Source organism: Mixophyes fleayi, chromosome 2, assembly GCF_038048845.1.
Source record: "Mixophyes fleayi isolate aMixFle1 chromosome 2, aMixFle1.hap1, whole genome shotgun sequence".
NCBI lineage: Eukaryota > Metazoa > Chordata > Amphibia > Anura > Limnodynastidae > Mixophyes > Mixophyes fleayi.
In genome coordinates this window covers 128,576,325-128,602,018 of record NC_134403.1, presented here as the reverse complement: position 1 = coordinate 128,602,018, position 25,694 = coordinate 128,576,325, and the positions used below count along the sequence as shown (strand labels likewise).

The 25,694-nt window shown below is 38.0% G+C and overlaps 2 protein-coding genes across 4 annotated transcripts in view; one reads left to right on the top strand and one right to left on the bottom strand.

Annotated features, from left to right (window-relative positions):
• LOC142141462 (protein-lysine methyltransferase METTL21C-like) overlaps positions 1-16,452 on the top strand; it is a 113,202-nt gene extending 96,750 nt beyond the window's left edge. For both annotated transcript variants that reach the window (XM_075199972.1, XM_075199971.1), the window contains 2 exons: positions 2,743-2,860; positions 3,002-16,452. In XM_075199972.1, coding sequence (XP_075056073.1) covers positions 2,743-2,860; positions 3,002-3,396 — 513 coding nt within the window. In that variant the 3' untranslated portion in view covers positions 3,397-16,452. The remainder of the gene's footprint in view (positions 1-2,742; positions 2,861-3,001) is intronic.
• A 2,774-nt stretch (positions 16,453-19,226) lies between these two features.
• TPP2 (tripeptidyl peptidase 2) overlaps positions 19,227-25,694 on the bottom strand; it is an 80,065-nt gene continuing 73,597 nt past the window's right edge. For both annotated transcript variants that reach the window (XM_075199968.1, XM_075199969.1), the window contains 4 exons: positions 24,315-24,445; positions 23,056-23,260; positions 21,833-21,952; positions 19,227-20,249 (listed from right to left, as the gene is read on the bottom strand). In XM_075199968.1, coding sequence (XP_075056069.1) covers positions 20,160-20,249; positions 21,833-21,952; positions 23,056-23,260; positions 24,315-24,445 — 546 coding nt within the window. In that variant the 3' untranslated portion in view covers positions 19,227-20,159. The remainder of the gene's footprint in view (positions 20,250-21,832; positions 21,953-23,055; positions 23,261-24,314; positions 24,446-25,694) is intronic.

Genomic DNA, 25,694 nt, shown 5'->3' with positions numbered 1-25,694 from the left:
ACATGTGTATTTGGGTTCAGTGGGAAGGGCATGAGGTAAGGAGAGGCTGAAGGAAAGGAGGTTGTGGTCAGAGAGTGGGAAGACTAAATTGGAGAAAATAGAGATGGAACAGTAGCGCGAGAAGTCAAGGTCAAGGGAGTGCCCATCACAGTGGATGGTAGATGAGGTCCATTGGGAGAGACCAAAGGAGGAAGTAAGTGAAAGAAGTTTCGTGGCAGAAGAGACAGTGGGATTATCAATGGGAATGTTGAAATCACCTAGTATGAGTGTAGGCAGGTCAAAGGATAGGAAATAAGTGAGCCAGGCTGCAAAGTTGTCAAGGAATTGGGAAACCGGACCTGGCGGGTGATAAAATGACAGCAAATATAATGTATGGCTGTTACTACTAATCCTGATCCCAGTGGACCTGGTGTTGAATATTAATAGGGCTTGACAAACTGAGCATACAAAGCTCCCTCCTTTATTTTCAGCTATGGAGTCAGCACTCCTAGTATATTGCCTACTATTGTTTTCACCAAGTAAATTGACACCCAACTATGAAGTACAACACTATATGTGAGGTATCAATGCTAACCACTGTGTCATACCTGCCCATGCTGATTTCTTCTTACCATGTAGGCAAGCTAGACACATTTTACAAACTTCGTTTCCTTAACTGAGGAGTACTTTTCTCTGTAAAAATAATGGAAGTGGGGATAGCTATTGGATAGAAAAGCAGTGCACTATTACTACCTAGAGTTGTATCGATGCTAAATATGGTGTTGATGACTGGGTATTATTATTGTATTTTGTACCTTGTAACCTTATGCAAGTCATTGTGCTATATATATTCTGCAAGCAGCACAGAAAATCTTTGCGTGTAGTGCTGTGTAAAATTGTCATTGCTATATTGAAAATATGCTCATAGTTTATGCTTATGTGTCAACAGAAGACTTTATATTTCACCTTGGTGAGTCACAACTTGAAACATTTTGGAGCCACTTCAGTAATCTCTTATTGAGTGAAAACAGATTAATCAACGGGTGAAAGTCCCAATGCCATCAGAAAGGGAAGTTTTCACCCTATACATCAAAGGGTCATCCCTATGATTTTATTCTCTTTAATATAAATGATCAGATGGTGAGTCTCAAATTAACAATGTCTGCCCACCCCTTGAAAAACATTTCAACAAGCATTTAATAAGAACTCCAGAATTCTTTCTCATTATTACTGTCCTATATAGAAGTTTCCAATTAAAAAGTATAATACAATTAAGCTATTATAAGGTTATGCTTTTAGGCCAGTTTTAATATAACCTACTTTTAAAATAACATCTGAAATTCAGTAATTAACTATGGACAATTTTCAGAATGTCAAAATAGATTAAGGTCTTTGCTACACGCATTGTTTCCACATGGGCATGAAATTTATTTTTATTTTTATAATAATTAATAACTATAGTTAAGGAGAAAATAAAGCCCTACTTTGTGTGTCAAAACTCGCAGGTGGTGGATAAATGTGGATAGCATATGTTAATAAACTATTCATAAAAGGACGGTTCTATTAAACATTTATCTAAAATGGGTGAAACCACTAATACACCATTGTATATGAACAGTATGATTAATTTATCTAAGCCATAATGGACCTATTTTATTGTGGCAATAAAAAAAAATCAGTTATTTTCACAATTTATGAAAAAATATTGTCAGTGAAGCTGAGCGATACTCAACTGCCCCAGGGATACTGCTCCGGAGCGGTAAGGGTTAACATACAACTTGGCAGGGCCAGTCTTGTAGACAGGTGCACTCATGCACTGGACATTTGGAAATTTAATTTCACTAATGGGGGAAAAAAATAATAAAAATGTTTAAAAATAGATACAATTTATAATATTTTTTTAAAAAAACTGTGTTCAGTAAAAATATGATATTATATTTATTTTAATCTGTCCTTGCCTACTTAAGTACTGCAGCAACATTTGTTAAATAGGCTTCTTCATTCAGGGGAAGCCTTTGCCGGCGAAGATCACCCCCAAAATGGTTATTGCTGGTGATAGCAGTGTTATTACCAGGTTTTACTTCTTTATTTTCCACTTTATAATCTGGCATCTGTCTTTATTAAAGAAGATGTATACTGTAGGTGGGCTTTAAAGGCTATTTTCCACTTAAAATGTAAAATGAACTGGGCTTTACTTGAATTTGATGTCCTGACTATTGTATGGCCTTTATTATCCAAACCATGTTCACTGGAGACAGGACTTCAAATCTAAGTTCATACAGTGAAATTGTCAGCTTGGCAGTGACTAAAGAGGCACCATCTTTTCACCAGATCACCAGGTCATTGGAGGCTGAATAGCGCTACTGCACAGAAGCATTAGTTATTGGTTACGTGGACAACCTCTTCAGAGAAGAAGAGAATCTAAAAAGAAAATAGCTGAAAATAGCTGTGTCTCTTTCAATGTTGGAATAGCTCATTCAAAAATTACACACTGCCATATGTTGTGAAAGGCTCGTTCAAAATGCTCACTCACATTTTCCATTACTACAATTTTATTTGCCTTTAAAATATATAGCACAGTCCAGCTACTTGGAGAGAGATCCTAGCCAGGGTTCATCTGGCAGCAAAAATGTCTGTTTCCGCTATGTGTAGGATTACTTTAAATATTAATCACGGATCAATGATGTCTATGTTAACATTCCCATATGGTTTTGAAATGGAGATATTGCATACTAACCGTAACTTTTGTTTCACCTATTTCAGGCAAAGGCATTATGTTACTTCCTGGACGAAAACCAAGATGAATTTGATTTGAGAGACAAGAAAGTTCTTGAAATCGGCTCAGGAACAGGCCTGGTATCGATTGTTGCATGCATCTTAGGTCTGTGATTCAATTGCTATTCAACGTGCTTAATCTAACTACAGATTACATATAAACTAATTGCTTTCCAAAGGAGTGTTTTTGCTAATGCGTACTACTAATGCTCATACACAACAGTATGATACCAATTTCCTCTTCCAGGAGCCCACGTCATAGCAACTGATTTGCCTGATGCACTTGGAAATCTGAGATTTAATTTGTCAAGAAACACAAGAGGGCGCTGTCTGAATATTCCTGAAATGAGAGAACTGGTCTGGGGACAAGACCTTGAAACAAACTACCCAAAGGCCACTTGCATGTTTGATTATATTTTGGCAGCTGATGTAGTCTACCACCACACATGTCTGGACAAACTTCTGGAAACTATGAAACACTTGTGCCAGCCTGGTACACAGTTGATATGGGCCAATAAATTCAGATTTAATACGGATTTAGATTTTTTAACAGATTTCAGCATTACATTTGATACAGAGCTACTGGTCGAGTTTCCAGAATTAGAAGTAAAAATCTTTAAAGCAATGCACAAGCCAGATTAAATGCTCAGATGACAGGATATACATGTCTATAAGGTTGTTTTCTAACAGTCTCTAAATGATTCCTAATACTTGCTGGCAATAATTATTTGGAATAACACCTACCTTGGGCAAGAATCATTTCAGTGTTCATACACAGTGGTCACTACCTAGAATTAAAACACGTGTGAAATTACACAACATCCTAAAATGAACAGTTATAGCATTAATTCATTCAATAAAGTAACTTTACTAGGAATGTGCGCAGGTGAAAAACTGGAACATAGGGTATAAAATGATCAAACTTTAGACTGCCAGTAGCTCTTAAACTTTATAGCTGCCTCACAAATAGTGCATGTTTCAGACGATTTCTCCTGCAACTACAGGTGGGCATTCACAATTGATTACCACAGAGGATTTATATTCTTGTGCATTTGTTAGCAGAATACACAGGTCAGTGTTACTGTAACTTTGATCTGTGTGGCTTTATAAAACCACCTGAACCAGAGTTTCTTATTTGAAAGTTAAAGGCACTTTAAACTTAACTTAAACTATTTCAATTCTTCTTTAGGGATGACTATTAAATCATTTGCTTAATTTAGGATTTTATTTAATTTGTATGAAGCAATTACTAGGTGTTTAGAACTCATCATTCAGTAGATTGCTATTCTTTGTCTTTATTTTATACTCCCCTTACTTCAACCCAAAAAGCGTTGCTGTCTCTTAATCACATGTGATCGTCCGCTCACAATACAATAAATTAGGCAAGGCATGGGTAAGACATCATTGTGAATGAGTGATGAGGTATGTGCAGGTCTTTGTCCCTTTAAATGGACAGAGAGCAGGTAAAAAGTTAGAAGACATTTATTAAAAGAGTGACAAACTTATTGTCACATGCAATGCAATTTTATACATTGTGTGCAATCAGCTCTGTGGTTCTGTAATTAATTTATAAGATCTTAACTGCCAATCAGAAGTGTTAATTCATTGTCTAGAATGTACATGTGGATACAGCATTGATTAATTTATGTGGTAATGTATAAGAAATACACTAGACAAGAATGTAGGTGGATATCTAAAAGGAATACTGAAGGCCACATTTGTGTGTTTGTATAACAAGATTTGTTTATGATTTGTTCATTATACACATAGGGTTGTACTATGTAATTTGTTGGTCATTAAGAATTGTGGCATACCTGGTTTTTGTTTCTAATTATACTTCTTTGCACTTCAATACTTTGATCATGAACTTGAGTATAACAATTATACTATTAGATCTATTATTATTACAATAGGGATCACTGAACACACGTTCCTGTTGGTGAAGGTGTGTGCTGTATCATGAATATTTAAGTGGAGATCAGATGCATGCTAGTTGTACTGAACTTTCATTCATACACCATCACTATAAATCAGCGGTTTCATGATTGTATATTTTCGAACTACCCCTCATTTATTGGTGGTCTATATCAATAACAATTGTTAATGGCGTGGTACCCCTGAAGATAAACTTAGTCTGGCAAAATGCACATCGGGTGTCAGTTTTGACCCTACTTTCCGAATATCTTTTTCAAGGCAGGTAAAATGTTGGCAACTAATATTTTCTACAACTGGTTCCTGAACTTTTCTTTCTGGCTTGTCAAAAAACCCATAAGTTAAATGAGTTATTATAGGGGAATTGGGATGTAGCTTTGATACTAACTACTACATAACGCCCAACATTTAGAATCATGAAAGCGGAACAAAATAGGTTTCGCCAAACTCTTCTCACATATGGACATATTTGAGAAAGCCCTATCCCTTTTGTGGGCTGCAAATCGGGGTGACCTCCCAAAATTGGGACAACTGGGAGGTATGCTACTATAATGCTTTTGAATAAAATATAAAGGATGGCATTTGTTTATGTTTTATCTCTAAATACTATTTAATATACAGTTAATAAAAATTACTTTTTTCACATGCAATAGAGCTTCTTTTTCCATGTCCCATATACTACACAGCATTTTATATTACTTTGAGATCTAATTAGTGTTTATTCATTTTTTTAAAGTGACAGGCATACAGTCTCTATATGTGCCCATATACTGTACAGAGAAATAGCTTACAAATATGTCTACCATGTGTAATCCTCTGTAGTTCGTACAGTTAGTCAAAGAAAATGTCAAGGTATATCAACTTACTAATGATCCAGAAATTAGTTTTTCATACTTTCCATATATGTCATCTTTCTCTTCGGAAAACACTTCCTGCTAATTGATTTAAACACACAAATTCCATACACTTTCCATTTGTATACAGGATAGGTTACCAATAGCACCATAGCTCCAGGGAGAGTAAATTTTAAAAAGCACCTTTTTGATGTGAATACACAGAGATCCTATGGTGTAATTTCAGCTGTTGACTGCTTGGAAACCATATAGAAAATAAAGTATGCAATTAGAATAATTGACCTCTATGACTGCCATAATAAAATGCCTGTTCCCATTTGAACATTGGTTTAACAAAATCACTAGAAATATGCAGCACGTTCCCTTTTCAGTATGCTTCTACTGAATCGTGTGAAGTAGAACCCAATGTTTTTTTTACAATGGTTAATTAGCCCTAAAGCTACCTGCATTTTTCGAAGTTGTTTTCATGGTGTTGGGATGGCCCCATCTGTAAAATGGAACTCTCGAATGTTATTTATGTGGTATGATTTATTATCCTTTATTTCTCTAGTGTTTACAGCCCTATAGCCAGCAGTAAGCTAGATAATTCCATGCAAAAATAAGAAGCAGGGTTCTAAAATCAGAGCAATTAGTGCAAGCTGAGCAAGTTCAAAAAGCTTAAACAAGACCTTAGAGGCATATTCAATTAGCCGCGGAGTGCCTCCCGAACCGTCGGTAAGGTACTCCGTGGGGAAGTAACATCGCGTAATTATCTTTGACTCCCCAATCCCCCATACCTCCGTAGGGGGGCAAGGAGAAATCTGCGATGTTGAGGGGTTCCGTAGTACTGGAAAAGGAACATCACGGCTAATTGAATATGCCCCTTATACAGATAAGGCGGTCTGCACAAAGTATCCGTATAGTAGATATCTGCCTGTTTTTAAAAAGAATGCACACCAAAAATAAAAAGCCATCTGGTGATTCTACTGTTATAGATAATATTTTGCAATATAATTTTAACGCTATTTTGCTATACTGCATACTCTTCTGGGTGCAGTATAGATAAAAGTTAACGGTTTGTTGTTTTTTCCTGTATAAGTGTTAGGAACCCCTCCAGCCAGCACAACACAACCCGGAGTCTACTCTGCCAGTCAGGTGTTCACTGGAGCCCCTGATGGTGGGGACAGGCTGGGCTGCAGACTGACAGAGGGTTGTGAAGTGTGTACCGGCTGGGGAGAACCCAGGCAAGCGGAGTGAAGTCCAAGCAGAGGTCAAGAGCCGTCAGCAGGTAGCAATTCCAATTAACAAGCCGAGGTCAAGGGTCACGAGCAGACAGGAAGATCGGTAAACAGGTCAGAGGTCAGGGTCACAAGATACACAAGCAAAGTCCAAATCCAGGCAAAGGGTCATACACGGGTAATCAGTAGAAAGTCCAACAGGCAGGAACAAGGCACAGAGCAGGTCAGCAGACTGGCAACAGAAGCTATAACCGGCAATGAGGCAGCAGACCTCATTGCCTTAAATACAGACACAGACCAATCAGGAATTGATACACTCCTGCAGGCTAATTACTAGACAGAGCAGGGCCAATCAGGGCTTGACCCTAAAATACACAGTTGCAGGCTAATACCTGTAAATTCAGCCCTCCTCATTAAATCAGCCCACAGGCTGCCTGTTGCGCGCATGCGCACCGCCGGGACGCAGCACTACTGTAGAGGCGTCCGGCCGTTGCCCTGGTGATGGCCGGGCAGAAAGGAGAAATGACGTCCCGGTCGTCAAGGTGGCGGCCGGGACACCAGAAGACAGAAGTGAGCCGCGGCGGCTGTGAGTACCGGCGCGGCTCGTGACAATAAGTTAGCAACAACTGTTTTTGTTTAAAATAAAAAATAACAACAGGAATTGCTTGTTGCCACTTAACATTTACAGACGATTATGAGGCTTACCTGTTCTGTAAGTTTAGTGGCCCAGATATTATGCTTGTTATTTGGAGTACTTGTCTTCTCATTAGCTCCACTTGTACTCATCATGCAGACTATTGCTCTCCGGTGACTATTTTCCCCAAGGATAGGAAGAAGAAACATGAATTATGCAGGACACTATGTGGTATATTTATCAAACCTTCTAAAAAAAATGAAAATGGAGGTGTTGCCCATAGCAACCAGATTCTAGCCATTATTTATCTAGTACGTAGAAAATGACAGCTAGAATCTGATTGGTTGCTATGGGCAATACTTCCAAATGGCATCCCAAACAGCTTAACTTTGAACTTGTACACACCGAATGGGCTGATGAATGTCAACAGTTCTTGAGCCTCCGAGATCAGTAATATCTGCCAATACACCTTACTTAAGTGAAGAATGGAAATATACTTTTTGGTCCGACCAACTCGCCTAACAAATCATTAATACGGGGAAGGGAATAGTAGTGAGACATGGTCACATTGTTCAACCAGCGGTAATTTATGCAAATCTGCATTGTCTTGTTCTTTTTGGGGACCAATACAGTGAAAGATGCCTATGGAGTGCACGATTGCTAGATAAGTTCTAGCTCCAACATCTCCTGTAACTCCCTGTAGGTATTCTCCTTGCACTGGTAAAACCCGTCAAGCAAGTTGCCTAATTGGCCTATCATCACCATCATTTATTTATATAGCGCCACTAATTCCGCAGCGCTGTACAGAGAACTCATTCACATCAGTGCCTGCCCCCATTGGAGCTTACAGTCTAAATTCCCTAATATAGACACATGCTCACCTATGCTCATTTATGGATATGGTGCATCACTAAGGAATCCAGCCTGGCTTCCAAATGAACTGCCCCCTAGCATCTAATGATACCACATAGGTGATGTTTTTCAGGTGTTTTCAGAGCACGCATGGTCCAGCCCAGGCAGACAAGAACTTGTTCTGACATGTTGGCATCAGCACAAGCACCTTCTGCATGAGCACATTGACCATACCAAAAGATTCTCTAACCGATCTCCAAGCCTTATCACATACTCCACCACAGAAATATCCTTGGCAGTAAGCTCTCCTGCAGAAGAGTTAGAAAATAGGTGAAGGGGTCCCTGGACTCTGCGGCCATACACTAACTGAAAGGAAGGAAACTGGTAGATTCCTGCTGAACCTTGAAATAAGTAAACAGCAGGTGTTAAAGTTAGTGACCTCACTTTCCCCCCTCTATAATTACAAATGCTCTAACCATATGCGTCAGAGTCTGACTGAACCAAGGTCTTGCCTCACTCCACACTTTGCCCAGAGACATATTCACTCGTGAACTGCATGTCTTGATCGGTTAGGATCTTACTGGGGAATCTCAATTTATCTAGCAATGTATTTGATATTTTATCCACAGGGATCGCATTAAGTCACAGCCGCAAGGTGCCATCATCCACAATATTTCTCTTTATGCCATAAAAGTGATTGTTTTCCTTGTTACTTCCACGTGGAGGACTGGGGTGGGAACAGTCTCTGTGGGCTCACCTCCATTGAACAGCAAAGCAAGCTGGGTTCTAAGACTCTGATTAGGGGCTTGAGTATGGGGTGCTCATGGGACAGTTCATCTTTAGGTGAATGATCTTTCCACAGCCATAACACTTTCTCTCCAGCTGTGGCTCCGGAGATCTCTGATAGCTTACATACACAGGGCATAATGGTGACTGTCTAGAAGCACCTGAGTGTGTGGGTAATTGCTGAGGGGTAGGAAAATAGAAGTGGGGTGTTCCACTGCTGATACAGTCCTTTGGCTTTTGTAATGGGGTTTCTTCCAGTGTGACTGGACCACCATACATTGGTCTGTCAAATTGGTCATTGGGCAGCTCCTGTAAATGTAGTGACTTCACAGTCCAGCCCATTCCTTTATCTCTGGTGGACAGGAGAGATTAAACTATTTTCTGCAATTCAAGTGCGTTACTTCGTCCTGGGTCATGGTAGCAGATCCATCAACCTACCACACCATGACAGCTGGTTGGCGAGTTCTTCATGGGTGCCGTAGGCTAAGTGGCAAAAGATGGGCATGTAGGTTTCGAGGGTAAAAAGTATAGTGTTTAGGATAGCCTTTTTGACTACCTCATAATCGGCACAGTCTTCTGGGGCCAATGTACTTGCATTGTGGGGTCCATACCTTTTAACCATCCTGTCCTGAGCAATTCCGGAAGTTTACAGGTCCTCTCATATACCAGCAGTCCATCAGTATTTCAATCACTGTCATCAAACTTAGTAAAGTGCAAGGATCCTAATGTGGGCACTGAAGCTGATTGGGTGTTGCTCAATGAATACTGCAGTCCGTTGTGCCCCCTCTTTGACCCACATCTAGATAACAAGCCTGCAGAGCTGTCTGCTTGCTTCACTTGTGATCTCTGCTGTTCATCTCACTCTCAACCTTGGACAGAGGATGTGAATGCCTTTTTTTATTTGACACAGGATTTCACGATTTGCCTTGAACATTGCACCATACTTGGATATTCTATGCATCCCCTTGTACTGCAGTTACTACCATCCTAAGTAACTTGGCTCTCCTGAACTGGTCATTGAAATGTCACCTGGGAATATCCCACTGCTTAATACCATTTACATCAGAACAGAATGGAGTTACTCAGCCGCCTTGTCTTGTTGCCATCAGTTATATCTGTGACAGGATGCGCTTACTCTGCCACCCTGTCTGATGTTAAGGTGGTTTACAGAATTAGTGTTCCTCTATACCATGAGTAACCTCCCATTACTGACCTCCTATCGATGTAACTAGGGCACCAGTACTAAATTGTGAGTGCAAACTGCGCACCAGATGATGGAGAGTAGTAGCTGCCACCACCACCACCAGGCTCTTTTACCAATACCCAAAACAGTTTATTTCTGGGTGGTGTGTATAAATGCTGCATCACATCATTGCTGGTGACGGTGGTTGATTCCTCCTGACAACTTACTTTGGATCAGGACTGCAGTGTAGCAGGCAAAGCATTGACTGTGTAGAAAAATGTCTGGCGCTCAAAAACAAACAATATATAAATCATTGTGTTTCAGCATATACATAAAGGAGAATTTTGTGCACAACATAGTTATATTGAGTTAACCAAATATATAGCTATATTGAGCAGAAAATTCTCCCTTATGTATATGCTAACAGTGATTTATATATCGTTTGTTTCTTGTTTCTTATGTTTGAACATAAACATTAGTCTTAATTGTCCTTGGCTGCTGTCTCAAATGATTTTATTCACTTGTGCACATTTCATTGATTTAAAGAAGCGTGCAGTCTTCTCTTTCACAAATTTCTAGTTTCTTTTTCAGGGAGTTGACCTCTCCCGCCAGGTGCTGCATGCTTTAGAAAATGGAGATTCATGAAAGGTTTTAAATGTGACAACCTGACTATATATTTGATTCACTGACTAGGGCCTCACCCACAGGAGATGTCTTCATGTTGGCAGGTGAGCTTAACCCAATCCTTTTTTTTTTTTCACCCACTGATTGTATAGCAGTTACACTTGTAGCTTTTACACATTTCTGAAATTCTACTGTAAGCCCTCACATGAATGTTCTACATATAAGTACCGTCTGGTCAGGTGTCCGATGGTATCTAGCACCAAGACGTTAGCAGGAGATCCTTTAAGTCCTGTAAATTGCAAGGTGGGGCCTCCATGGCTTAGACTTGATTTTCCACAGATGCATGAGTGGATTGAGATATGGAGACGTTGGAGAAAATCAACGTCTTGAACTCTGTCATGTGCCTCAAACCATTCCTGAACAATTTTTGCAGTGTGGCAGGCCACATTATTCTGCTGGAAGAGGCCACTGCCATCAGGGAATATTGTTACCATAAAGAGATGTTGGTTTTCAACAATGTTTATGTAGGTGGTATGTGTCAAAGTAATATCCACATGAATGTCAGGACTCAAGCTTTCCCACTACACCATTGCCCAGAACATTGCACTACCCCCGCCGACTTTCCTTCTTCCCACAGTGCATTCTGGTGCCATCTCTTCCCCAGATAAACGCTGCACATGCACCTGATCATCCACATGATGTAAAACAAAACGTGATTCATCAGACCAGGCCACCTTCTTCCATTGCTCCATGGTCCAGTTCTGGTGCTCATGTGCCCATTGCAGGCACTGTCTGCAGCCCCATATACAGCAAGCTGCCATGCACTGTGCGTTCTGACACCTTTATATCATAACCAGCATTATTTTTTTCCAGCAATTTGTGCTACAGTAGCTCTTCTGTGGGATTGGAACAGACAGGCTAGCCTTCTCTTCCCACGTGCATCAATGAGCTTTGGGTGCTCATGACCCTGTTGCTGGTTCACCGGTTGTCTTTCCTTGACCCACTTTTAGTAGGTACTAAACACTGTATACCAGGAACAGCCTCTGACCCAGCCATCACAATTTTGGCCCATGTCAAAGTTGCTCAGTCCCTTACGTTGCCCATTTTTCCTGCTTCCAATACATCAGCTTCAATAACTGACTGCTCACTGGCTATCTAATACAGCTGACCCCTTGACAGGTGCCATTGTAACAAGATAATCACTGTTATTGACTTCACGTGTCAGTGGTTTTATTGTTGTGGTTGAACACACACAAAAACACACACACACACAAAAACGCACGCACACACGCGCACACACACACACACACGCGCGAACACACGCGTGAACACACACGCGAACACACACACGAACACACACACCTCACTGTTTAAGTAATGAATGTACATTCAGTGGTCACTTATCTAGCAGGTGCGTCTAATAAATTCCAATATATAATCAGCCAATCATGTAGCAGCAACTCCATGCATAAAAGCATGCAGACATGGTCAAGAGGTTCAGTTGTTGTTTACACCAAACACCAGAAATATGAAGAAATGTGATCTAGGAGACGAACTGTGGAATGATTGTTTACGCCAGGCGGGTTGGTTTGAGTATCTCAACAGCTGCTAATCTCCTGGGATTTTCATGTACAACAGTCTCTAGAGTTTACAGAAAATAGTGTGCACAACAGCCAGCGAACAGCAGTTCTGTGGGCAAAAACACCTTGTTAATAAGAGATGTCTGAGAATGGACAGACTGGTTCAAGCTGACAGGAAGGGACAGTAACTCGCATAACCATGTATTGCAACAGTGGTATGCAGAAGAGCATCTCTGAAGACAACACGTCGAACCAGAAGACCACACAGGGTTCCACCACAGTCAGTCAGCAAAGAACAGGAAACAGACTACAGTGGGCACAGGCTCACCAAAACTATACAGTTGAAGATTGGGAAAACCTTGCATGGTCTGAAGACATGCAGATGGTAGGTTGGGAACTTGGAGTAAACATCAATCCATGGATCCAGCCTTGTGTCAACGGTGCAGACTACTGGTGTAATAGTGTGGAGAATGTTTTTTTTTTTTTTTTTAAAATGTCACCATCTGTCTTGTTTTTATTATGGACCATGTGCATCCCTTTATAGCCACCCATATACCAATAGCTACTTTCAGTAGGATAACGCACCTTATCACAAAGCAAACAATCGCAAGCTGGTTCAACAAACATGACAACAAATTCAGTATACTCCAATGAACTCTATAGTCACCAGATCTCAGTTCAATAGAGCACCTTTGGAACGATCGCAGCATGAATGTGCAACAACTGCGTGACGCTATCATGTAAACATGGGCCAGAATCGCTAAGGAATGTATCCAGCACCGTGTTGAAACCATACTGGAAAAACTACATGGAAAATACACTATTTAGGTGGCAATATATATTTGACTTCAGGTGCTCTACAAAAGAGTGTGATCCCTCATATTTTGTGTATATTATATCTAAATATATCTATCATATATGGATATACCGGAAAACACACAACTCCCAGTGCTTATCGGTCAAAAAATCTTTACACAACAGAATAATCATTATAGTAAATCCAGAAATACTACAAATCTCTACAACCACAATTTATTCAGCTAAAATAACAACAATATGGTAAAAGAAAAATAAAACACATTATAAAACCTTGTCAGAAAATTCTATCACAGACATGGAAACTTTTATTAAAACAATATGCGATGCCACAAATAAATGATCATCTGCCAATTCGCCTCTCTGATCAGTCCAAACACAATGCATAATATGATACAAATTTCAATTTAAAAACTCAAATACTACGTACAATAGAGTCCACCATTGTCTGTGGAGAAAAAGTGCTTATAAAATCATCAGATAGTAACGTAAAACCCAACGTAAACTGCAATTGATGAATGCTGCAATGTCACAAGCATGTTTTCAAAAAGTCGTTATTTGAATACTGTTACAAGAGACACTTTCCACAAAGAATGTATAGAAAATGCACAACTAAATACTAATGATACTCGGTGTCTATTGGAGAATCTCACTTGTACTCCAGATTTTGACCAAGACGACAGCTCAAATGTTGTAAATCTGGATGTAATCTAATTAGAATCAAGGCTTAGCAGTTCTGCTACAACAAGTTGCCGTCTCCCTTTTCTACTTCGTATGAGCAATGCAAAAATAGATGGAAGTCTCTGGATAAACCTCTAAACCCACAGTGCAACACAATGAGGATCTTTTTAAAAGTGCGTTGAATAATCCTGGTTTCCATATCACAATGCTAATGTTAGTATCCTTATATTCAGTGCTTAGGGCGGTCAGCCAAAAATGCAGGCATTTACAAGTCAGACAGATGATTTTGTGTAACTTGTTAATGAAAATATGATCCCTATAAAAACACCACCACAAATGATGCAATCTCTCCTTATTACAATTTATAAAATGAGTAGTATTTTAAGTGAACAGTAATGCATAGTTTAATTTATGGACTTTGCTCTCTGAAATAAACTAACATGTTTCCTCACATGAATTGTAACTTCATCAGAGGGAGAGGTTTTACAAACACACATATTGCAAAGTGCACTAGTTTAAATGAAGCTCTACACTGATAAAGCTGAAACAGTGTGCAGAGATTTGTGGGTCTGAGAGATCTGTAGTTATTCTACATCTGAAGATTCTAAACACACATGCATACAGTGGTCAAAATGTTTAAAATTACATTCCCATTACAATTTTAATATCACCACTTCTAGAGTTTTCAAATAAAGGCAGTAGTAGAGTGGCATACCACCATATACATCCCTAGTTTGACCTCTCTCTCTAGAATATATATATTAAACGTAATAACTGTAAAATGACAATCATATTAATCAAAGTAGTCTGTTCCTATAAGTCATTTAATCAAAGTACATAATACATATTTAATTAAAAAAAAATCTTTTGTGCTATTTAATCCACATTTCCAGTGAAAACTAATACCAATATAGATAAGTGATATTTTATGAACACTTAAAAAAATACAAATCCTAAATTTTATAGACTTAAGCGCTAAGGCTTGCACACCTTCACTTATTAAGCACAACACTTCGGGGTACATATCCTAAACTGCGGTTTGAAAATGTGGAGATGTTGCCTATAGTAGCCAATCAGATTCTAGTTATCATTTGTTTAGTACATTCTACAAAATGACAGCTAGAATATGATTGGTTGCTATAGGCAACATCTCTACTTTTTCAAACCGCAGTTTTGTAAATCTACCCCTGAATGTCTTTTGTGCTACTTATCTATCGACAAATACCATTTAAATAAGCATCTATCATTTACACATAAGATATATACCAATGTCGGCATAGGCAGTCAATTAACCCAATTGCCATGCTTCTTGACATACAACATTCAAAATACTTACCTAAAAATTAAGAAAAAAAAATGTACATGTTGAGTGATTACTACTCATGCTAACGTGATGGGATGGCATCTATAATAAAACACAGTCTACCCAATGAATTTAAAATGGTTCTGTAGCATGCAATTTAAATCCATGGCTTCATTTAGACCCTCGGTATATATGGTATTTATGTAGACAAGAAGTATACTGGATGCATGTGCCAATCTACTTAATATGTCACAAACCAACAATACTTAAACATTTTGGATCACTTTTGTGACGAGCATCATGTCTGGATACACTATGGGGTAAATTTATCAAGCTGCAAGTTTCCAGCGGGTTTGAAAAGTGGAGATGTTGCCTATAGTAACCAATCAGATTCTAGCTATCATTTTGTAGAATCTACTAAATAGATAACTAGATTGTGATTGGTTGCTATATGCAACATCTCCATTTTTCAAACCCGCCGGAAACTTGCAGCTTGATAAATTTACCCGTGTGTCTGTAGTTAATTTACAATATTACATTTATGCTCCGTAAACCTCCTTTTCAGCGGCCTGGTGGTGCGCCCAACATAGTGAATACTGCATCTACATTGCAGTAAGTATATAACAAATATTATATTAAAGCTTATAAAAAAACAGATCTTGAACTTATTTCCAGCCTTGGCAGAAACCACTTTTTTAATGACTTTCCTTGCATGTAATGCACCCAGATCTACCACACAGAAAACATTCTAATTCCTTGTTGAATCTATATTCAATTTTTTTTTTCAAATATAGTGGAGATCTTCAGGAGTTACCTGGCCTTCAGTTTGTCTTCCCAGTTTACAGATTCATTGTAAACTGGACCTGGGAGTAAACCACATAACAGCTACTATAAGATCCAGTTTGCCTGAATCAATTAGTGCAGACTGGCAGATGAGACCTGGATTTAGGACTCATTTGCATTTCCTCAGTCAACCTACAACTGAGGCGATGTCCTAGGACATCATAGAGCTTTCATTTTTGAACACTGTATAGAGTGATTTTAGGGTCAGGAACAAAATTATTCTCAGCCCAGAGAATGTACACCAAATATAGCAGAACTCTGGAGAGCACAGCACAGCCACCATCTTTAACGGCCTTTTATAAACAACCATGCAAGATTTGAAGGGCCTAAGAAGGTGCATATTTGTACAGTTCTTAGAGCTTTACCCTCATTAGCGGAGACAATTTTTTTTTTTTTTTTAAAAAGTTGACAACTTGGGGACTTCGGAGAGATTTAAATGCATCTTCGGACATCCAAAAAACACAAACTTTACAAATAGAACAAGGTGTTTCAGGAGACATACCAACCTCTTTAAATTATCAGGACTATGAAAGCAAAACATCCACTTCAAGTGGCATAACACAACAAGCCACTTCACGTTTATATGATAGACTGTATGATTCAGATTCTAGTACATTTGAAACATTTTTGCATGCTGCTTTGTTGACTGAAAACCGTGGTACTTCTGCAGAGTTGCACTTGGCACAGGGTGCACATAAGGTATTATATCGTAGATGTTTGTTCTGCAGGGGAACAAGTTGTTGGTGAAAATGTTTCCCCAAGAAGATGCTTAAGAGCTACTGCTTGGATATCCTTCTAAAACACTGGTGTGCATTTGCTTTTTTTGCTCACCTGCATAATAAAACCGCCTCAAAAATAAAACAATAACTATTGTTTAAAAAACACATTTTAAAGGTTTTACGGAGGGGTTCTTGCGATAGTCGTATAGCAGAACTAAATAATTTTAATAATATTCTAAGTAACAAACATGTTTTGCATTAAAAGGGGAAACTAAGCAGTTTTGCAATACATATAAAAGGAAAAAAAAGTGTGGATTTTAAAAATGATTTTGTTCCAAACGAGAACATCCTCCTATAGCTGTGAATAGAATAGGAATTATTTTTTTTAGCTGGCTTACAGTTTAAGTCTACCCAAGATAAACAGAAAAACCATTCACTTAAAGATGTCCAAATGTGGGCAGATCTGGTTGTTTGGGCCAACTGCCATACAGCCAAATCTGTGATCACAACTTAATAAGTGTTGAGAGTCAGACTACACTCAGCCAATATACATATGCAGATTGTGGTCCTCAATCACGCAGAATTATCAGCCAGAGAAACAAAAAGCCTGACTGATCCCAAATGAATATTGATTGGTTGGCTTGATTACTTTAGCCCCCTTTCCAAAAAAATACAACTAAATTGTTCACCATATTTACTTCATGTGGGTCCACAGTATATTTACTGCAGTTATACAATCATACAGACTCTATGAAGAAAACACCCTAATCATCTATACTAAACAAGAGTTAATTCTTTAAGATTTTGACACAAATCCGATTCAAATTCAAAAAACTATAACCATCAATAAATACGACTTTAAACAATAGATTGAAAAAAAACAAAACAAAAAAAACCCAAGATAATTACTTTGGAAACACAAATTATTAAATATATAATATGTGTAGAAGCTTACATTCATAGGTTTGAAAATAATGATGACAGCTGCACCAAGAACTAGATTTCTTAGAAACTAATTTGAATAGATTTATAGTTAATGGGCAGCACGGTGGCTAAGTGGTTAGCACTTCTGCCTCACAGTGCTGGGATAATGAGTTCAATCCCTGACCATGGCCTTATCTGTGTGGAGTTTGTATGTTCTCCCCGTGTAGTAGGTTAATTGGCTGCTATCAAAATTGACCCGTGTGTGTGTTAGGGAATTTAGACTGTAAGCTCCAATGGGGCCAGGGACTGATGCGAGAGTTCTCTGTACAGCGCTGCGGAATTAGTGGCGCTATATAAATAAATGGTGATGATGATGATTAGTGCAACTTTAAGTTGTCGTCTGTCCATTAAAAGTTGCATTCTTAATAAAGTTAGACTATGTTCATTTAGTTGAAATGAGAACGGTAAAAAAAAAATGCATTAAGAAAAAAACGAACATGGCAGAAAGGCCTAATTAGACTATGGGTAACACTGTTATTGTTATTTTTGAAGGTCTCATATCACATTTGTCAGTCTTCATGTTACTTAGAAAGGTAGGTCCAATAATATGAAAATATTTAAGTGATACCTTAGTGTTGCTATCAGATTACCCTTTCTGTAATGTGGTTTAGTTTATACTCTACAACCACAGTCATGGTCAGCAAGGTAAATAAGACTGGAGACAGTAATGTATCATGATAAGTTTTTAGTGTTACAATCACATCATATTTAATTGCAACACTAATAAAAACTACTAGAAATGTCGTAAATAGCACAATATTCACTAACCAAAACATGTAGTTTTACCCTTTCATTTTGAACATAAGAAAATGATTTTGAATGTATATGGTTTAACCGAAACAAACTCAAAATGTTACTATATGGGAATATATTTTTGTTTACAAGATGCATTTTTATTACCCCTCTATTTATGCACAATATATCATGTTCATTGTTCTTTTCATAATTTAAATTAGTAACAAAATAGCAGAGAAAAAAACATTAAAATGGGAGTGAATTTAAAGTTCATTAATATTGTGGATAAATATTTTAATTCAGGTCTTGTTTATGGCATGTGATTATGTTATCACCTATTACAGCAATGTAGAGCTTTGCGCTGTAAATTAAATGTACAGTCTGACTGCGCCCTGTGGCACAGGATTTTAATGTGTGTATACCATCTAACACTGCAATGTACACCTATTGGTCACCCAGATGTTTGCTGTGTAAAAGTCAACTAAACCTAAAGTTGACGAAGTTGATCTAAAATATATTATGTCAAATAATAGAAATACTTTGGTGAATTTGTTACTTATCCCTTCTACCTTGTGTGTTTATGTGAAAATACACACACACATACATAAACGCACGTATACACACAAAGATATATCTACATATATACGCACACTAGTAACTTTTACTTGGGTCAACATGTATTTTAGGTTTTGTGGTTGTCTATCTTTATGAAAAAAAGAAACAAACAACTGAGACGTCATAATCATTTTATAATTGTAAAAAAAACCACAAAATATCTAGATAAGAGTTTGTAACATTTGTTCTGTGCATGGTTTGTATTTTATTTTACATTATTCTGTTGATAAACATATGTATAGCTTTACAATATACCTGAATAAGGAACATTAAATACCTGGCACGTGTCTATATCTTCATTCATGTACAGGATTTTGCTACTGTCTGAATAAACTCCTCTGATGTCTACACAAAATGTTACATGATTTATTTTCTCCATACAAAGCAGTTTAAAGGTAAAAGACTTAGCCATGAAGGGGCATTTCATTGCAGGCAAAAACACAAGATGTTTGGAAGTCCCTTTAGCACAAAATCAAATGTAAGTAAAAAGAAATCCATACATATGTTGTGTATGTATGTTGTGTGTACCTGTCACCCACACACATGGAGGAAGCAAATTTGTAGACTGAACAAATATGAGAATGCATTCTATGCGTTTGTTAGGAACATCCCCAATTGCCTCACGTGTCACTAGTCCCTAATATATGTATAGTCTGCATTCGCATGACTACTTATTGAGCCCACAAAATGGGCTGTCAATGTGTAGGCAACTGGTACACATTGGTCTCTCGCCCCACCCAATAAATAAAATGTGACGTATTTGCAATGATTAAGGCGTTAATGACCTAAACATAAAATGTTAAAAAGTACTTAATCTGTAAAATCTAGCTCTTTCATTAAAAATAACCAACAAGACATGCAATAATCCTATCCCATCCAAATACCACACACTATGTTGCACGTGGGTGAATTGGCAGAGTAATACACTGATTAACAGTTGCCGTTCAACAACAAATAACATGCGTTAGAAAAAAAATAAATCATAAACCGCTCTAGATATTCCAATTTATAAGACATTTATATAAAACACGGATTAGAGGTGCCATTTTAAAAGATGCTATAATCTGGTGGATACATGATGGGGATCCAGTTCTCTGTAAAAGATGCACAGTGGTTCCATCCAAGCAATTTCATCAGCTGTGTAAGATAGAAAACAATAGAAATATTTCAGGGTATTACTGAATCAAAGCATTGGAATGCATAGCTTGCCATACGTAGGTGCGTGTGTATGCATGTACATAAAAAGCACAGGCATTCTAGTGCTAGTACCAAGGGTGACAATATTATTCATAAGCTATATTAAAACCACAGCTGGGGACAATTTCTGAAGGGTGGAGTCACAAGGATGCTTTTTCAAGGGAAGTGCTGAGGGTTTCTTTTTAATGGGTCACTAAGGCAACATTTTGGGAACACTACATTTTTATGGCTCGACAGGGGGGGGGGGGGGGGAAGGGGAGTGATATTCAAAAGCAGTCTTAAGTCATCATTCTTACAAGTGTTTTTATTCAAACCTCCATAACCCTATGATAAATAACTTAATAACTTTCAGTCATTCCGGCTCACTCAGCTGTGCCTGGCTCCTGTAAAAAAGCCTTACTGGTGAAACACAATGGACCTCATTTAGAGTCGGGCACAAAGCCCGTTTTAGGCGCATCGAACCAAAAAACACTACCACGCATGTGCAGAAAGCACCACATCCGCCTGCATTTTAGACGCAATTAACACTTATGACTCACTACCAGAGAATGGAAGGAACGCGGAATTGTGAAGGCGTGACCATGTAAATACATCCTAGTCACAGTGAGGCGCAGACGCAACACACGTCAAAACAGGGCTAAAGCTGTGCGGCAGGAATTAGGTGGCGTAAGCAGTTAGCTAGCTGCAGGAACTGCTCGCAGCTCCATAGGGTATTACGAGTGGGACGCAACTGGGGTTGCTTGCCATTCGTAATACCCTACCAGGCTGCGGCACACTCCCACTCCTACACTTCTTAAACTAACTTTACGTTCAACTCTAAATGAGGTCCAATGTCTTCTTCTTCTGCTGTACAACTGTTTGACTGAGCTCTCAGAGAGGACAGCAAGAAATGCCTTGCCTCACATCACACTTCTAAAATAAGGAGAGGAAGGGATAGTGTGGCTCTATAGTCTAACTAGGGAAATGGTCTCATACCAGGGCGTTTTACAGGAGCCCTGCACAGTGAGGGGCAGGGGAGAGCATATGGACAGTTGTGTTTTTTTCTAACCATTTGTTTTTATGTGCAGAAGTAGTTTAAGTGATAAGTTCCATATTACAAGTATGTATTGTGCTTCAAAAGGTCCTTGTACTTAAGTTTATACTACCAAAATGGCCAGACTTCAGTTTAAGAAACCTTGTGAATGGTAGGCACAATTACCTCTTTAATACATCTATAATAATTTGGCACATCTTGTTCAAAACCTAATAATTTAGATAATCCATAGTTTTATGCAATCATGCTAGAAAACAGACAGTACAAGATGTTGCTGTGCTCTCCTCACCCAAATATGTGCCTATATGACTTGTGTAGATAGCACCCAAACAGCATTTCTGGGAAACCGTTTAAATAGACCACCATGCCAAATGTAGTCCTAATTGTGGCGCTTATGACAAAACTGTAAGGAGGGAGCAATGTGTTGTGTAGAGAAGAAGTGAAAAAATGGGAAACATATGCTGATAGGATAAATATACATTGCACTTACCTGGACACAGTTTTTCCAGTTTTCTTTAGTTGGCTTTTCCTCCACGAGCTTTGTTGCAGACTTAATCCCTCGCCCATATAATTTATTTGCTAAAGCGTGCTTGTAGACAAATGGCAAGACCTAAGAGGTGACAAAAAGGAGGACTTTAATTAATTATTAAATGTTATTTTCAAGAAATGATAGTATGAACACATAGTACAATTATACATAAGCATAATGCACACACAGTGTTATGCTTACAAATTAACATACAGCAATTATTTAAAAAGACAGCCCTGTTCCTACTGTTCAAGAACCACAAGTCCCAGCACTCAGTGTATGCAATTCTATAATAGGTTGAAAGTCACAGGTTGCCCATTTACATTTAGCATAAAACATAAATTGGACACTTCATTAAGTTACATATGCCAAAAAGCTCAGAGCACATCATGCAAATACATTCAACACACTGCAAAGTAAAGCAGGTGCACTCATTAGCGTTTTACAGAACTGAACAGAATGATGTTCAATCACCAAATAAACAGTTAGTCAAAACATGCATTGACCTACGTATTGAGGCATTTGTTTAAACAGAAATATATACCACATCGCCGCCAATTGAATTCCCCCCTAAAAATGACATTTACAACAATGCACATATGTTCAAAAAGATTCCAAGGGGTAAATGTATATAGCTCCAATTTCTGCAAGTCGCCGGAAATCATAGACTTTGCAGGGGAAATTTAAAGCTTGTAAAGGCAAACTTGCCTTTACATGCCATCGCCGCTTTAAATTTCCCCTGCAAAGTTGCTGATTTCTGGCGACTTGCAGAAATTGGCGCTTCAAACATTTACCTCCAGGAGTTTTCTAACACATATTTTTCCCTCCTTTGAATTGAACGGAGTATTGCTTGATGTACAGATCTAAATGTGACCTTAAGCTTGTTTAATATCTAGAAAATGATAATTTCTTGAGAAATCAATAAATAAACCCCTTTTTAAGTTACACTAACTTCTACTTCTGTAGTTTTAAATTCTAAATACATCAGTCTATATTACAGGGCAATCACTAAAAGTACAAAATGCATATTTAATCAAGTCACATTAAGTATATTGGTTAAGCACCAACAAATAAAACAATATATATATATAAACAGGAGTTATGCTGTATTGAATTCTTCAATATATAACCTGAAAACAAAATGTCGTTTGGCCACTGTTTTTATTAAATAAAACAGAATGTACCTTTGAGTCATTTATGTCAGCCCACTTGGTCACTTCCCAGTAAGTATCATTTAAGGCTTCCAAAGTAACCTCTAGATCATCTTCTCCGTCGGTGTCACCTGAGGCCGCACCATCCTTGGACTGCAAGTGGAGCACTTTATCTGCCAGACCACAACCTTTCCGACACAGAGCATCAATCAGTGTGTTCTTCTGTTTGTCCATGTCACTGTGCATAATAAGGACAAACTGAGCATTTCACAACAAGATAACACAGATATTTATTAACAGCAACTGGAGAAAGAAAATCTAAAACAGCTCCAGCAACACACATTATTAATTTATTTTTGCTTACTAAACCTTACTTTACATTTTACAGTATAACACTGTATGGGAAAAAACATTATAATCTTATGATACGCAAGTTAATATAAAATACTGTATATATTATACTGTAATGTAACGAATATCTGTAAAAAACAAACACCCCCCCCCCAAAAAAAGGTGTGTTCTGATGTTATTGCTTATAAAAGTTCTGCCATCATAACTTCAGTGAACATTAGGAAAAACAAGGAATAAAGTACTCCCTACTGTAAATTATTCCGGATATTAGAAGTCACCTCGGATTTACATGAACTGTATAAAAGCCCTTCGCCTGCTTTAATATGATCACAGAACTCCATGATTTCTACTATTTTTAATATCCATATAATTTATATTAGGGAGAGCATTTTTCCATATATAAAGCTTAGGGAAAATACAATAAAAATATGCTAGACAGACATTAATGGAAATGGCAGCAATTACACAACATTTTAATTGAAAAATAGTTTAGAGCTGCACAGTTCAATCAAGAAAACTTGCATAGGCCTAATGTCAAGGCATCATGCTGCATTACATGTTGTGCATGTGTGGGGATAGTGCTTCATCTGGAAGGGAACAAGGAGCATTTGGAAGTTGTAGACAACCAGCAACTTTTATATACATGAGTGGTATATAAGTGACCCCACATTATCCCAGGAAACAGCTTGAATCGGTTTCATCAGCAATTTACAATTCCTGAGAATATGGTAGGACAAAGCAACTCTGTCCAGGTAAGATGTGGAGTCAGGGGAGGAGACATGGTACGTATTGTCAAGACCATGATAGCTACCTCAGTGATTTGCTGGACAGGAGTTAAACACAAATCTTGTGAATACAGATACAATTACATGTACAGAAAGTTTTATACTTAAGTATTCCAGTAAGAGGATCAAAAAACAAAATATTTACTGGTTAGGTACTTTTTTATAGTGGCTGCATCTGGTCTCGAATCAGTCTTCATGGCAAAAAAAAAGGCAAGAGCCGTCTGATCAATTCTGGAGATGACCTCATCAGCGGCTGCAATTATTTCACTAATCAGTTTGATTCGGTCCTGAAAAAAAAAAAAACAATAAAAAAAATATTAGAATACTGTAGGGAGTGTATTCAAAGATATTCATGGGCAAGAATAAATAAAAATATATATTTCTTATATATATTTTTGTCAAAGCATAGTTTATTAGAATGTAAGAATGAAAAACCTTCAGCAACTCTGCTGTTAATACAGAAAGGTAGGTTTAGTTCGTAATTGGCAAATGACTGGTAAACTGATGGTTGAACATAAAAGCTTTAAAGCAGGCTACATGTGCTATACAGGCTATTTAGTCTAAACACAAACTGAAGTTTAAATAATATATACTAGAAGTAATGTCAAATGTTTTAGACCGTTACATTGAATTATTTCTGGAGTTACCAATATATATGGCAGTTTATATGCTGTACTCATGTCAATGGTTTACTATGTTCATTATTAAATTTCATTCAATGTGGTAGCTTGTAAACATATGCATTAGTCTATAAATTTCATCCTGACAAAACCAAACAGTAGTTTATTTAACAAAGCCGTGAGCCTGGGACCAAGATAAACATACATTTGAAAGGTGGAATCCCATAGACAAGGGGTTGGCAACCTTTTTCTAGTGCCGGCTAAAATCTAGTCAAGCCCAGGTGTGCATATATATATATATATATATATATATATATATATATATATATATATATATATATATATATATATATATATATATATATATATATATATATATACATACATATATACACACACACACACACACACACACACACACAGAGCTGCCTAGAGAAATTCATGGCTCCAGTACAGCAACTCCATGGGTCCTCCCTTATAGTTAAGCATGGTTAAAAAAATGTTGTGCCGCTGCTACCATGCAAGTGGTTGTACAATTGGGGGTGTGGCAGTACATCATTGGGGGCATGTCTAGTAGGTGAAAAGCACCAGACCACCCTCTTACAGAAAAATGCATTACTCACACATGCCCCTCTCCAAAGTACTTTTAAAATATTTTTTTTTTCTTCAAAATTAGGTCTCCAGAGGGGACTCGAGCCACCAAGCAGGCCCAGGCAATTTGTAGCCGCCCCCTCCCGTCTCTGCGGCTATATATAATTATTTCTCATTTTATGAGGCTAATATCATATTAACAGTAAGGGACGAGCAAAAAAAAATAAAAAAAAAATGTTATGCCGCACAGTAGTGCCCCAGTTCACATCATACCTCAATCATAATTGTGCCCCCGATTCATACCTTGCCACAGGTGCCCACAGAA